We start from the raw sequence: 16,763 nt of genomic DNA, 5'->3' as shown, positions 1-16,763 counted from the left end.
GAGCATAAATGATATTCATTATTTGAACAATAATTGGTGTTTAATCGTGTATATATATGCCTAATTAACACAAAAAATAACATAAAATAATTTGTTTTGCCTTTGGTGCATGCGCAATCATTACTTCATTCCATATAGGATATAGATCTAGTGTCACGGATTTTTTTCGGGATGCAATTAATTATTTTTCATATTTTTAACTTGAAGTAAGATTAGTAACTTTTTTAACTGAAGAAAAATACAAAATCGTCTGCTCCTGTTTTTGATAGTGTAAAAATACCATTTGTCAGCGGTGGAGCAGCCAAAAACCAAGTCCAAACCGCGAGGATACAAGAACGATAACTCTTTCAGTGAGCAGTGTACATGTAATATCTTTCAGTTATCGTTCTTCTACCGCAACCCAGCCTAGGTCGACTGCCTTTGTTTACTTCGAAGCCATTTCCGGTATTTTATTTAGGTCACCGAATACAAGGTAAGGGATTTACACCAACAAAATATGAATTTCTTGTAAAATGACGCATATAGCTTATAGATCATGTCTAAGATTTAATGCAACAAAGTGAAACTCTAAATGAAGCTCTGTTGGTAAACAAACGACAAAAAGCGGTTATTGGATATAAAACGAATATGTCAAGAAATCTAGTGATTATTTGCAAGCTTATAAATCACTATGGTGCAATTGAAGAAAAGCATCAGAAAAATTAGTAGAAAAGTAGAAATGTCATAACAAGAAACCTTATTTTCTTCAATTAGCTCGTACGTTCGGCACATTAATCTGCAACATATATCTAGATTTAGTCTATATAAACAGTTTGACGAGCCTTAAATCAACAACCTTTTGTAGAATCTTACAATGACGAACGTGAAATACTTTTATTTCTGCATCATAGATAGATATAGAGTATTTTCATCATTGTACCTTGCTATAGAATTTAGAAATACTTGATAATAATGCTGGACAGATTATGCTTGCAGCCAAAAGTAAAACAAGCCAACATATGCAATATCTGTGTATGTGATTTTATGTGATTTTAAAATAACCAATACTTATTGTGAAATTCTTTCGACATTACACAATTAATGTTACATAGTATTACACAATGCAAAAAATGTTCTCATGAGTATGAATATATGTATCTTTAACATAAACAAGCCCATAGCAGATACTAATATCTGCTGAAGAGGTAAGTACACTTTGTTTAAGGCAACGTTATGTATAATAACGTCCCAAAATTATATATACATTTTTAGGTCATCTGGCCCAAAGGGTCAAGATGACCTATTGTCATCGTGCACCGTCCGTCGTCGTGCGCCGTGCGTCGTGCGCCCTGCGTAAACTTTTCCTTTAAATCGCTACTCGGTCATAAAGATCTAAATGGATTTTAACCAAATATTGGCCAGAAACATCCTTAGGGGAAGGGGAAAAGACTTTATATAAATGGTGATTCTGACCCCTGTGGGACCTGAGGGGCGGGGCTCAATAGGTGAAAAAGAGGAAATTGCCTTCAAAACGCTTCTAGTTATAAAGTTATCATTGGATTTTGACAAAATTTGGCCAGAAACATCCTTAGAGGAAGGGGAACAGACTTTGTGTAAATGGTGACTCTGACCCCCTGGAGCCTGAGGGGCAGGGTCCAATAGGGGACATTTTGGTAATTCTTTAAAACCGCTACTAGTCAAAAAGTTTTCAACGGATTTTGACCAAATTTTGCCAGAAAAACAGATTTTGTATCAATGGTAACTCTGACACCCTTGGGCCTGAGGGGCGGGGCACAATAGGGGAAATAGAGGAAAATTTCTTCAAAACGCTACTAGTCATAAGGTTTTTATTTTGACCAAATTTGGGCAGAAACATTCGTAGGGGAAGGGGAACAGATTTTGTATAAAAGGTGACTCTGACCTCCCTGGGGCCTGAGGGGCAGGGCCCAATAGGGAAAAATAGAGGAAAATTCCTTCAAAAAGCTACTAGTCATAAGGTTCTTATTGGATTTTGACCAAAGGTCAGAAACATCTTTGGGGGAATGTGAAGAAATTTTGTATTAATGATGGCTCTGATCCCTCCCAGGGGCAGGAGGGGTGGGCCCCAATAGGAGAAGATGAGGATTTTTTTTTAAAGTAGTCATAAACACATCATAAAGTTTTGGCCAAATTTTATCAAACAACCTTTTGGAAATGAGAAAGATTTTGTATAGTGACTTTGCCCAACACCGTTGTTTAGGTTTCTATTTCACCAAATATTTGTTTCCCTCCCTCTTGTTATTGTTTGTTGAACTAAATTGACCGTTAAGGCCCATTGGCCTCTTGTTACAAAAGGTGGATGCTGGACTGCATGATACTTAGGTTTTAGTCATTCAGGGACGCCTGTATCCACGGAAAAGTCAGTGTACAGTTAAGTAAGATAATAATATACAAGAACAAATGTTACGAACATTATTTAGTGTAGTTGAATTTATTTTAAAAGTACTTTTTTGATCGAATAAACAAGGAAAGTAAAGAAACAACAGATTACTAGGTGATGGTCGATAGTGGATGAAGCCTTGCGTTGTATCACACAGGGACCTTACATGAATTTCCAACTAACAGTATTTATATATCTATACATGTATATTATAATAAAAAACCTTAATAAATATATATAAATACTGTTGGTTACAATCCATGCCAGGTTCCTATGTTGTATCACACAGTCAGACAGCCTGGGAGATGACTGTACACGCAAAAAGTAGAGTGGAGTCGGACATAACGTGGGGAAAGGGTAAAGGACGACAGCAGTGATAATGTAACTTGCACAAAATGTGAAGTACGTGATAAACTTAAATATAAATACCATATAATTATGATGTGATTTGAAATGAGTGTTCATTTCATAAAATCTCATATGAAATGAATAAAAACGTTTCAGATACTTTTTATTACAGTCATAACAACAACAACCTACATTTCGAAAAATTCACATTATTACAGACAATCTGCGAATGACGTCATTTTGTCCCGCCGTCCTCGAAATCCTGGCCTGACGTTTTATATCTATTGTGAAACAAATTATACAACTTATACAAATCACTTTCGATGGATGACCCAAATGAAAGCGCGCGACGGGTCTTAATACATCTGTATATGAGAATTGTCGTACAAAATGTCAACAAAAATGAGGTGAGTGAAGTCAGTAACTAATTCAAAGGTGGTTTTTTTTTTCAAATCTCAAATCCGCTGCCGGGAGCTGATCTCATGACTCCATTACTTACTTCATTCCCCTCTATATATATGCAAACGAAATGTACAAAATCTTAATCATTCAACAATTCTTTTTTTATTTTAAGAAATAAATCAATTAACAATGATTCATATATGAACAGGAAAATTGTGTTTTCTCCTGATAAACGAATAAATATGTAACTATTTTTTGTAGAGCCATGGTTTGGCGCCCGATTGTGCGACATTTGACGCAGTCCAGTCTCCGACTAAATAACCAATGTGGAAGACTCAACAGCACGTGGACAGTGGCTATTCTTGTCCTATTCGCAGTTGTGACGTTTGGCGTAACTCAGAGTTCGAGAGACGTTTCAGTCACGTGCTGGACTCCACAAGAGTTTACCCACGAAATGGCTGCATACACACACAAAGTATGCAGTGAAAAAAATGTCTTCTACATACCAATGAAGGAAGAAATTCCTTTACGTCGACAACTTGAAGATTACAGAGTATACACCAAAGAGCTAAAATGGCGATGGCTTCCACTCATACTTCTCTTCCAGGCGCTTGTTCTTCAAGCTCCCAGATATTATTTTATCTGTAGGACAGGGACTCGTGGGATTTAGATTTACAAAAATATCCGGACTAACAGACGGGTATGAGGCCCTCAATATGGCCGACCGAGCCCAGATGGGGCGACAGGTTGGTCGGTATCTGAAAAGTTGGATAGACTCCACTGTGATGAAGGGTTGTCCTTGGGGATGGTTAACCCTGCTCTTTCTGTTCACCAAACTTCTGTACTTTGTCAACATTATCATACAGATATCGGTCATGGATGGAATTCTGACATCTGGAAACCACTCTTCGTTTGGGCAGCAAGTGCTTAGCAACATCGTCACCAATGGAACTACATTCGACTGGCCTATATTTGAATCTACGCCCGAAAGTATAGTATTGTGTGATTTTGGAGTCCGAATGCTGACCAATGTCCAAAGATACACAGTACAGTGTGTGCTTGGTAACACAGATGATCTGATGCACTTCTACAAAATGATTATGTGTGTCCTCTGGTTGTGGTTTGTGGTGGTCACTGTTATAACGGCTCTGAGTGGTGTATTACAGTTTCTAACAGTCCTCGTACCCATCTTCAGGAAACGGTAAGCTAGTGGATCTTGTAATAATCTTGTAATCATGTGATGAATGCTGTAATGATCCGGTGATCATGTGATGAATGCTGTAAGGTTCTTGTGATCGTGTGATATATCCATTGATGATCTTTTGATAATGTGATATATCTTGTATTGATTTTTTGATTATGTGATATATCTTAAAATGATCTTTTGATCATATGATATATCTGTAATGATCTGGTAAACATGTGATAAATCCTGTAATAATAATTTGATCATAAAATAGATATTGTAATGATATTGTGACCATGTCTTATTATTTATCAACGTCAATTAAGAGCGGTCAGTGCCTATTTTGGGTAAATATATTAGTGTCTCCTTGTGTCCGCGGACGGAGAGTACATTTGTTATAAGTTAGGCTGTCTTTAAACAGTTTTATATACATTGATCTTTCTCAAACGATATCACAGAATCAACTCCATACCAGAGGCAATATTATAATTTAAAGTGAGTAGTCTTCAAGGGAGACATTAGAATTGGAAGAAGAAAGTCGATTATGTAAAATCACTCGAACAGTGTAAACGTTGTAACCATTCACACCATTTTGAAATCAAATTTCAACCAATGTTTGGTTTTGGAAGAAAGACATGTTTTTGAACAGTTTCAAAGGTTTGAAGATAAACGTTACAAATAAGTTTTACTTTTTCGAACACTTTATTTGATAAAAATGCTCGCATAGGTGTGTTTTATTCAATTTCCTCGAGATCACATGCCTTCTCCAACTATCTTTTACAGATACATCAAGAGTTACCTGTATATGTCTAAGGAAGTGTCCCCATCTCCCTCCGACGCAGACATCAGCAGGTTTGCGGGATCAGAAATAACGGAGGACGGAGTGTTAATATTAAAGGCGATTGGTGAAGCTTCTTCTGAACACCTGGTCAGGGACGCGGTCATCTACCTGTGGCATTCTACACATGGTCAACAGGACTCTGTACCACAGGGACCCCCACCGCACGGAGGTCCACCGCCATACTTATCTCAGGGAGGTACGGCTCACACGTATGGACCAGGCGGGACTGTTATTTCGCCCCCTCCAACCGCTCCCCCTCAACAGGTTCGGTACAGACCTCAGACGGGACCAGAGGCTGACCCTCTTATGACAAACCAGCCGATGTGATCTACTTGATCTGCTGTAAAGTTGTGTTGGACTTTGATTAAAATTAGAGGCTGGGTGTGTATAAGAATTTTGTCGTTCAAATCATATACCATTATGTAGCTGGTTTTTAAATAGAAATGTGTTCATAATTCTGCTGATAAGTGATCTTGCCGTCAGGACAATCTATTTATTATGTTGGAATTTTTATGTTTTAGCAATAATTAATTCCAAGTATTTAGACAAATCAGATCAAAAGATGCATTGTTTTGTTTAAAAAAAAATCATGTTTTAAGTGTTGTCTTCCGCTTTTTACTTTGCTATGTGTTTGAGCAGCTGATTTTTTTTTCGTATTTTGTTAGTATATAAAAACATTATGCAATTAAGTAAATTAAAGGAGGTGTATCATTTTGGGTCGTTTTACGGCCACTCAGTGATTGCCAAAACGGTTTGTCTTTTACGATCCTGCAATGGGGCAGCAGGCCTAATTCTTACATCCCTCTTGCAGTATACATGTAGGTATTGTTGAAATTCTCTCATAAAACAATCTGAAAAACCTGCTTTAAATATGAAAACCAAGATTATGTTTAGTTGACAGACTTAATGGAATATGACATAATTTATCTCCGTCACCCAGCTCATATGAACCTTTCATGTAATCATCTTAAGCAGATCATGTGAAGATTTAACTGAAATGTTGAACATCAATCTCAAGCTATCAAATGGTTGAAAATGAAAGTATTTTGATCTAGGTAGCTCCAAGATTAACTTTCAATTTTAGTTGTCTTTTACAATCATGCAATGAGGCAGCAGGTAAAATTCTAAAATCCTACTTATCTGCTTTAAACATGGAAAAGCTGACCTTGTCCTCAGAAATTACCATTAGCACAGTAAAAACAGGATGTCCTGGATAGCATAATATATATAAGCATTTGGATTATCACTGAGTGGCCGTAAAACGGTCCAAAATGATACCCCTAATTTAACAAAAAAATTATAAATGATTATATACATATTTTTATTCCCCGCGAAACGCGTTTGCGGATGATATTAAATTGGCATTGTCTGTCCGAGATTCTTTTCCGGGTTATAAATCAAGAACCGTTCAATTCAGCTCCTTGAAACTTTCTGTATACGTCAGAGAAGAGCCCTAGTTGTGCCTTTTGCATTTGCGGACCTTCCATTTTGGGATTTTTTTCCCTGCTACAATGGAAACTTAGTCAAAAATACCAAATCATTGTTCCCTTTTGTTTCGGGACTATAACTCCAAAAACGTTCAACGCAGCTCCTTGAAAATTTCTGTATACATCCGACAAGTGCCCTACTTTGCCTTTTGCTTTTGCGGACTTTTAACTTTTGGAATGTTTTCTGTAACGGTCAAAAATACCAAATTTGAGTTAGATCTAGTTTATGTTACCTTTTGTATATTTTTTAGTTTAAAATACTCGTATACATTTAAATAATAATTGTTACTTTGACCTTGATGTATTTTGGTTTTTATACCAACTGCTTTGCGACTCCTTGTTTGTATTTGTTTAGTGCTGTTTTGCCTTTACCCAATAATTATTGTAAATGTAAATACATATATATATGTTCTATAGATTTATCTACATTATTTTTGTGCATGTATAATTTTTATAGAAATTATGCAATAAAGGTTTACATTTACAATTTACTTTCTCCATTCGTTGCAGTCTTCTTTTGAAGAATTCTAGCAAACATACCAGTCATGCAGTTCCTGTTAATGTATCTTCAAATTGAAAATAAGTAACTGAAATTTCTTTCAAAAGAAAAAAAATTGACAAAATATATCTTTTCCTCTTTTTTCCCTCTTTGTATATAGTTTTTAAAAAATAAGAAAACAAGAAATCTACTATCTTTGGAAGTTATGCTTGTTTATTCAATTCTACATGCTATACCTGTTGTGGCATCTTCGAATAGAAAATGAATTAACTGAAGTTTCTTCAAAAGAAAACAATTTGAAAATATGTCTAAGGAAGTGTCCCCATCTCCCTCCGACGCAGACATTAGCAGGTTTGCAGGATCAGAAATAACGGAGGACGGAGTGTTCATATTAAAGGCGATTGGTGAAGCTTCCTCTGAACACCTGGTCAGGGACGCAGTCATCTACCTGTGGCATTCTACACATGGTCAACAGGACTCTGTACCACAGGGACCCCCACAGCACGGGGGGTCCACCGTCATACATATCTCAGGGAGGTCCGGCTCACAAGTACGGACCAGGTGGGACTGTTATATCGCCCCCTCCAACCGCTCCCCCTCAACAGGTTCGGTACAGACCTCAGACGGGACCTGAGGCCGACCCTCTCATGACTAACCAGCCAATGTGATCTACTTGATCTGCTGTAACGTTGTGTTGGACTTTGATATTAAAATTAGAGGCTGGGTGTGTATAAGAATTTTGTCGTTCAAATCATACACCATTATGTAGTTAGTTTTCATTTAGAAATGTGTTCATAATTCTGCTAACAATGATCCTGCCTTATGTACTGTATAATGTTTTATGTTTAAGCAATAATCTATTCCTAGTATTAGGCAAGTCAGCTCAAAATATGTATTGTGTTCTATGTTTTAGCAATAATCTATTCCTAGTAATTAGGCAAGTCAGCTCAAAATATGTATTGTTTTGCTAAGCATGTTTTAAGTGTTGTCTTTAAAGGCCCACTACCTTTCCGGAGCAAAATTTAAAGGTTTCTTAAAAACATTAATAACAAAAGAAAATATATATCGATGGCTTAAGATGAAGTTACAACACCAAACATATGCAAGATTTCCTGTCTAATTTACGATAACGGTGGAGATTCATTTCGCTGTTTTGTCGTCTGGCGCAGTGATAGTCAACTACCGCGCGGCATTTAGGACGACGGCGGGAAACATAAAACGACCCGCATTATGAAAATTACCATTTTATTTATTCTAATTTAACAGTTCTGAAGGTGATGATAAGTGTGCTAGTAAACGTATAGTTAATAACTTCTGCGACTCTACAAAATTATTGATCTCGTTTTACATTCCTATTTTAAAAATTAAAAGTCGTTTCGGAAAGGTAGTGGCCCTTTAAGGTTTTTTTAAACTTTGTTATGTGTTCTTTCATATTTTGTTTGCATATAAAATATTATTCAATTTAAGTTAAGGAGGTATAAACATTTTGGGTCTTTTTACGATCACTCAGTGATAAGCAAAATACTTCTACGATCCGGCAAAGGGCCAGCAGTATGCATGTTAGAACGAATATACGTACCCGGCCTACTATACCTTTCGGCCGGGTACGAATTGGTCCCTATGTGTTCTAGTGGAGCAGTGCCTCCGGAAATCACTCGGGCACAGTTTTCTATACTTTTTTGTAGGTTTCCAATTATTTTGTGCGTATACAAGCATTTATATATTATTTTTGTCGAAAACAAACATAACTACCATTCTTAATATCTACCGTACCGCTCACAAAACGTCAAATTCATACTTTGTAGACTTGCTGTATAAATTCACTGCGGAAAGGTCTTCATATGTGTATATGAAAAAAACAAAATTTCTCGCTGAGAATTTGATATTTTATATGGTTCAGTTTTATTGCCTAGTAGGTAACCGATGTAAAACAAGTACGATAAAATGCATGCAAACTTTTAAATAATGGTTTACAAAACCATTACTTTGCTCCATTAGCAGTAATAGGTACCAATTGTAGCTCTACAGACGACAACATTTTCTGTCTAAAAGTCTTTTGAGCTACAATATTGCAGCTATATGCATGTAGGTGTTATTTGAAATTCTCTCATAAAAGAAACTTAAAAACCTGCTTTAAATATGGAAACCCAGAATATGTTTAGTTTACAATTAATACCATACATTGAATATTTTTTCTCCGTCACTCTTGCATGCAACCATCGTAAGCATGTGAAGATTTTACCTGAAATGTTGAACATCAATCTCAAGCTATCATATGGCTGAAAAAATTGATCTAGGTAGCTCCGAGATAAAATCCCAAATTTTAGTCGTCTTTTACAATCATGGTATGAGGCAGCAGTAAACTTCTAGATTCCTTCCTATCTAAATGTATTTTAAACATAGAAAATCTTTCCCTTTTGTCCTCTGAAATTACCATTAGCCAAGTAAAGATTAAATGTTCTGAATAGCATACAATATATTATAGAAGTATTTGATTTATTACTGAGTGGCCGTAAAACGGTCCAAAGTGATATCCCTAATTTAAAAGTTTTATAATTGATAATATACATGGGTTTTTTTTTATATTTGTTTACGAGCATATAGTACTATTTTGCCTTTACCCAATAATGTAAATGATAATTCTTACGTATATGTTCTATAGATGTATCTACATTGTTTATTTTTGTGCATGTATACTTTTTTTTTATTGAATTTATGGAATAAAGTTTTACATTTACAATTTATTTTTTCCATTAGATGTAATCTTCTTTTGAAGAATTCTAGCAAACATCTCGACCTGCAATGCCCGTTAGGTATCTGCAAATAGAAAATAAACTAACTGAAGTTACATGTACTTCAAAAGAAACCAAATTCAAAACAATGTATCTACCCACCCCTCCCCCACTCTCTGTACATTTAAAAAAATTACACGATTAAACATCAATAATATCATTCTCCAAATGATGAATATCATTTATGCTCTGTAGGTGTTGAGGTATCCTAAAACATAATCTAATTGACTATGTTAGCGAGTTGCTAAGGTCACGAAATACTGAAAAGATCACAAAATTTAAAAAAAAAAGAATTAATTATATACTACTTATATACATCTTTTTAAAGATGCTCCACCGCCGACAGAGCATAAATGATATTCATCATTTGAACAATAATTGGTGTTTAATCGTGTATATATATGCCTAATTAACACAAAAAATAACATAAAATAATTTGTTTTGCCTTTGGTGCATGCGCAATCATTACTTCATTCCATATAGGATATAGATCTAGTGTCACGGATTTTTTTCGGGATGCAATTGATTATTTTTCATATTTTTAACTTGAAGTAAGATTAGTAACTTTTTTAACTGAATAAAAATACAAAATCGTCTGCTCCTGTTTTTGATAGTGTAAAAATACCATTTGTCAGCGGTGGAGCATCTTTAAGTTATAGCCAAAAACCAAGTCCAAATCGCGAGGATACAAGAACGATAACTCTTTCAGTGAGCAGTGTACATGTATTATCTTGCAGTTATCGTTCTTTTACCGCAACCCAGCCTATGTCGACTGCCTTTGTTTACTTCGAAGCCATTTCCGGTATTTTATTTAGGTCACCGAATACAAGGTAAGGGATTTACACCAACAAAATATGAATTTCTTGTAAAATGACGCATATAGCTTATAGATCATGTCTTAAGATTTAATGCAACAAAGTGAAACTCTAAATGAAGCTCTGTTGGTAAAACAAACGACAAAAAGCGGTTAGGCCTATTGGTTATAAAACGAATATGTCAATAAATCTAGTGATTATTTGCAAGCTTATAAATCACTATGGTGCAATTGAAGAAAAGCATCAGAAAAATTAGTAGAAAAGTAGAAATGTCATAACAAGAAACCTTATTTTCTTTAATTAGCTCGTACGTTCGGCACATTAATCTGAAACATATATCTAGATTTAGTCTATATAAACAGTTGACGAGCCTTAAATCAACAACCTTTTGTAGAATCTTACCATGACGAACGTGAAATACTTTTATTTCTGCATCATAGATAGATATAGAGTATTTTCATCATTGTATCTTGCTATAGAATTTAGAAATACTTGATAATAATGCTGGACAGATTTAATGCAGCCAAAAGTAAAACAAGCCAACATATGCAATATCTGTGTTTGTGATTTTATGTGATTTTAAAATAACCAATACTTATTGTGAAATTCTTTCGACATTACACAATTAATGTTACATAGTATTACACAATGCAAAAAATGTTCTCATGAGTATGCATATATATGTGTCTTTAACATAAACAAGCCCATATCAGATACTAATATCTGCTGAAGAGGTAAGTACACTTTGTTTAAGGCAACGTTATGTATAATAACGTCCCAAAATTATATATACATTTAGGTCATCTGGCCCAAAGGGTCAAGATGACCTATTGTCATCGTGCACCGTGCGTCGTGCGCCCTGCGTAAACTTTTCCTTTAAATCGCTACTCGTCATAAAGATCTAAATGGATTTTGACCAAATTGGCCAAAAACATCCTTAGGGGAAGGGGAAAAGACTTTATATAAATGGTGATTCTGACCCCCGTGGGGCCTGAGGGGCGGGGCTCAATAGGGGAAAAAGAGGAAAATGCCTTCAAAACGCTACTAGTTATAAAGTTCTCATTGGATTTTGACAAAATTTGGCCAGAAACATCCTAAGGGGAAGGGGAACAGACTTTGTGTTAATGGTGACTCTGACCCCCTGGGGCCTGAGGGGCAGGGTCCAATAGGGGACATTTTGGTAATTCTTTCAAACGCTACTAGTCAAAAAGTTTTCAGCGGATTTTGACCAAATTTTGCCAGAAAAACAGATTTTGTATCAATGGTAACTCTGACCCCCTTGGGCCTGAGGGGCGGGGCCCAATAGGGGAAATAGAGGAAAATGTCTTCATAACGCTACTAGTCATAAGGTTCTTATTTTATTTGACCAAATTTGGCTAGAAACATTCGTAGGGGAAGGGGAACAGATTTTGTATAAAAGGTGACTCTGACCTCCCTGGGGCCTGAGGGGCAGGGCCCAATAGGGAAAAATAGAGGAAAATTCCTTCAAAAAGCTACTAGTCATAAGGTTCTTATTGGATTTTGACCAAAGGTCAGAAACATCTTTGGGGGAATGTGAAGAAATTTTGTATTAATGATGGCTCTGATCCCTCCCAGGGGCAGGAGGGGTGGGCCCCAATAGGAGAAGATGAGGATTTTTTTTTTTTAAAAGTAGTCATAAACACATCATAAAGTTTTGGCCAAATTTTATCAAACAACCTTTTGGAAATGAGAAAGATTTTGTATGACTTTGCCCAACACCGTTGTTTAGGTTTCTATTTCACCAAATATTTGTTTCCCTCCCTCTTGTTATAGTTTGTTGAACTAATTTGCAGATGACCGTTAAGGCCCATTGGCCTCTTGTTACAAAAGGTGGATGCTGGACTGCATGATACTTAGGTTTTAGTCATTCATGGACGCCTGTATCCACGGAAAAGTCAGTGTACAGTTAAGTAAGATAATAATATACAAGAACAAATGTTACGAACATTATATAGTGTATTTGAAGTTATTTTAAAAGTACTTTTTTGATCGAATAAACAAGGAAAGTAAAGAAACAACAGATTACTAGGTGATGGTCGATAGTGGATGAAGCCTTGCGTTGTATCACACAGGGACCTGACATGAATTTCCAACCAACAGTATTTATATATCTATACATGTATATTATAATAAAAAACCTTAATAAATATATATAAATACTGTTGGTTACAATCCATGCCAGGTTCCTATGTTGTTTCACACAGTCAGACAGCCTGGGAGATGACTGTACACGCAAAAAGTAGAGTGGAGTCGGACATAACGTGGGGAAAGGGTAAAGGACGACAGCAGTGATAATGTAACTTGCACAAAATGTGAAGTACGTGATAAACTTAAATATAAATACCATATAATTATGATGTGATTTGAAATGAGTGTTCATTTCATAAAATCTCATATGAAATGAATAAAAACCGTTTCAGATACTTTTTATTACAGTCATAACAACAACAACCTACATTTCGAAAAATTCACATTATTACAGACAATCTGCGAATGACGTTTTATATCTATTGTCAAACAAATTATCACAGACAATCTGCGAATGACGTTTTATATCTATTGTGAAACAAATTATACAACTTATACAAATCACTTTCGATGGATGACCCAAATGAAAGCGCGCGACGGGTATTAATACATCTGTATATGAGAATTGTCGTACAAAATGTCAACAAAACTGAAGTGAGTGAAGTCAGTAACTAATTCAAATTTTTTTTTCAAATCTAAAATCCGCTGCCGGGAGCTGATCTCATGACTCCATTACTTACTTCATTCCCCTCTATATGCAAACGAAATGTACAAAATCTTAATCATTCAACAATTCTTTTTTTATTTTAAGAAATAAATCAATTAACAATGATTCATATATGAACAGGAAAATTGTGTTTTCTCCTGATAAACGAATAAATATGTAACTATTTTTTTGTAGAGCCATGGTTTGGCGACCGACTGTACGACATTTTACGCAGTCCAGTCTTCGACTAAATGACCAATGTGGAAGACTCAACAGCACGTGGACAGTGGCTATTCTTGTCCTATTCGCAGTTGTGACGTTTGGCGTAACTCAGAGTTCGAGAGACGTTTCAGTCACGTGCTGGACTCCACAAGAGTTTACCCACGAAATGGCTGCATACACACACAAAGTATGCAGTGAAAAAAGTGTCTTCTACATACCAATGAAGGAAGAAATTCCTTTTCGTCGACAACATGAAGATTACAGAGTATATACCAAAGAGCTAAAATGGCGATGGCTTCCACTCATACTTCTCTTTCAGGCATTGTTCTTCAAGCTCCCAGATATTATTTTATCTGTAGGACAGGGACTCGTGGGATTCAGATTTACAAAAATATCCGGACTAACTGACGGGTATGAGACCCTCAATATGGCCGACCGAGCCCAGATGGGGCGACAAGTTGGTCGGTATCTGAAAAGTTGGATAGACTCCACTGTGATGAAGGGTTGTCCTTGGGGATGGTTAACCCTGCTCTTTCTGTTCACCAAACTTCTGTACTTCGTCAACATCATCATACAGATGTCGGTCATGGATGGAATTCTGACCTCTGGAAACCACTCTTCGTTTGGGCAGCAAGTGCTTAGCAACATCGTCACCAATGGGACTACATTCGACTGGCCAATATTTGAATCCACGCCCGAAAGTATAGTATTGTGTGATTTTGGAGTCCGAATGCTGACCAATGTCCAAAGATACACAGTACAGTGTGTGCTTGGTAACACAGATGATCTGATGCACTTCTACAAAATGATTCTGTGTGTCCTCTGGTTGTGGTTTGTGGTGGTCACTGTTATAACGGCTCTGAGTGGTGTATTACAGTTTCTAACAGTCCTCGTACCCATCTTCAGGAAACGGTAAGCTAGTGGATTTTGTAATAATCTTGTAATCATGTGATAGATCCTGTAATGATCCGGTGATCATGTGATGAATGCTGTAAGGTTCTTGTGATCGTGTGATATATCCATTGATGATCTTTTGATAATGTGATATATCTTGTATTGATTTTTTGATTATGTGATATATCTTAAAATGATCTTTTGATCATATGATATATCTGTAATGATCTGGTAAACATGTGATAAATCCTGTAATAATAATTTGATCATAAAATAGATATTGTAATGATATTGTGATCATGGCTTATTATTTATCAACGTCAATTAAGAGCGGTCAGTGCCTATTTAGGGTAAATATATTAGTGTCTCCTTGTGTCCGCGGACGGAGAGTACATTTGTTATAAGTTAGGCTGTCTTTAAACAGTTTTATATACATTGATCTTTCTCAAACGATATCACAGAATCAACTCCATACCAGAGGCAATATTATAATTTAAAGTGAGTAGTCTTCAAGGGAGACATTAGAATTGGAAGAAGAAAGTCGATTATGTAAAATCACTCGAACAGTGTAAACGTTGTAACCATTCACACCATTTTGAAATCAAATTTCAACCAATGTTTGGTTTTGGAAGAAAGACATGTTTTTGAACAGTTTCAAAGGTTTTAAGATAAACGTTAAAAATAAGTTTTACTTTTTCGAACACTTTATTTGATTAAAATGCTCACATAGGTGTGTTTTATTCAATTTCCTCGAGATCACATGCCTTCTCCAACTGTCTTTTACAGATACATCAAGAGTTACCTGTATATGTCTAAGGAAGTGTCCCCATCTCCCTCCGACGCAGACATCAGCAGGTTTGCGGGATCAGAAATAACGGAGGACGGAGTGTTAATATTAAAGGCGATTGGTGAAGCTTCTTCTGAACACCTGGTCAGGGACGCAGTCATCTACCTGTGGCATTCTACACATGGTCAACAGGACCCGGTACCACAGGGACCCCCACAGCACGGAGGTCCACCGCCATACATATCTCAGGGAGGTACGGCTCACACGTATGGACCAGGCGGGACTGTTATTTCGCCCCCTCCAACCGCTCCCCCTCAACAGGTTCGGTACAGACCTCAGACGGGACCAGAGGCTGACCCTCTTATGACAAACCAGCCAATGTGATCTACTTGATCTGCTGTAAAGTTGTGTTGGACTTTGATTAAAATTAGAGGCTGGGTGTGTATAAGAATTTTGTCGTTCAAATCATATACTATTATGTAGCTGGTTTTTAAATAGAAATGTGTTCATAATTCTGCTGATAAGTGATCTTGCCGTCAGGACAATCTATTTTTATGTTGGAATTTTTATGTTTTAGCAATAATTAATTCCAAGTATTTAGACAAATCAGATCAAAAGATGCATTGTTTTGTTTAAAAAAATCATGTTTTAAGTGTTGTCTTCCGCTTTTTACTTTGCTATGTGTTTGAGCAGCTGATTTTTTTTTCGTATTTTGTTAGTATATAAAAACATTATGCAATTAAGTAAATTAAAGGAGGTGTATCATTTTGCGTCGTTTTACGGCCACTCAGTGATTACCAAAACGGTTTGTCTTTTACGATCCTGCAATGGGGCAGCAGGCCTAATTCTTACATCCCTCTTGCAGTATACATGTAGGTATTGTTGAAATTCTCTCATAAAACAATCTGAAAAACCTGCTTTAAATATGAAAACCAAGATTATGTTTAGTTGACAGACTTAATGGAATATGACATAATTTATCTCCGTCACCCAGCTCATATGACCCTTTCATGTAATCATCTTAAGCAGATCATGTGAAGATTTAACTGAAATGTTGAACATCAATCTCAAGCTATCAAATGGCTGAAAAAGGAGAATTTTGATCTAGGTAGCTCCAAGATTAAATTTCAATTTTAGTTGTCTTCTACAATCATGCAATGAGGCAGCAGGTAAAATTCTAAAATCCTACTTATCTGCTTTAAACATGGAAAAGCTGACCTTGTCCTCAGAAATTACCATTAGCACAGTAAAAACAGGATGTCCTGGATAGCATAATATATATAAGCATTTGGATTATCACTGAGTGGCCGTAAAACGGTCCAAAATGATACCCCTAA

At 36.2% G+C, this 16,763-nt stretch overlaps 1 protein-coding gene and 1 pseudogene across 2 annotated transcripts; both read left to right on the top strand.

Annotated features, from left to right (window-relative positions):
* The first annotated feature begins 333 nt into the window (after positions 1-333).
* On the top strand, positions 334-7,151 carry LOC138321737 (innexin unc-7-like; annotated as a pseudogene).
* A 3,544-nt stretch (positions 7,152-10,695) lies between these two features.
* On the top strand, positions 10,696-16,517 carry LOC138321736 (innexin-11-like). 2 transcript variants are annotated; one of them, XM_069265654.1, is made up of 3 exons: positions 10,696-10,783; positions 13,719-14,657; positions 15,426-16,517. In XM_069265654.1, exons 1-3 carry the CDS (start codon positions 10,719-10,721, stop codon positions 15,808-15,810), a joined length of 1,389 nt encoding a protein of 462 aa, XP_069121755.1. In that variant the 5' UTR covers positions 10,696-10,718; the 3' UTR covers positions 15,811-16,517. The 2 variants fall into 2 exon arrangements, with proteins under 2 accessions (XP_069121755.1, XP_069121756.1); XM_069265655.1 differs by lacking the exon at positions 10,696-10,783 and adding an exon at positions 11,449-11,502.
* Positions 16,518-16,763: the final 246 nt, after the last annotated feature.

This window comes from Argopecten irradians, chromosome 4 (assembly GCF_041381155.1).
Source record: "Argopecten irradians isolate NY chromosome 4, Ai_NY, whole genome shotgun sequence".
NCBI classification, from domain to species: domain Eukaryota; kingdom Metazoa; phylum Mollusca; class Bivalvia; order Pectinida; family Pectinidae; genus Argopecten; species Argopecten irradians.
Note: the sequence above shows the minus strand (reverse complement) of the source record. Positions and strands in the feature narration are given on the sequence as shown.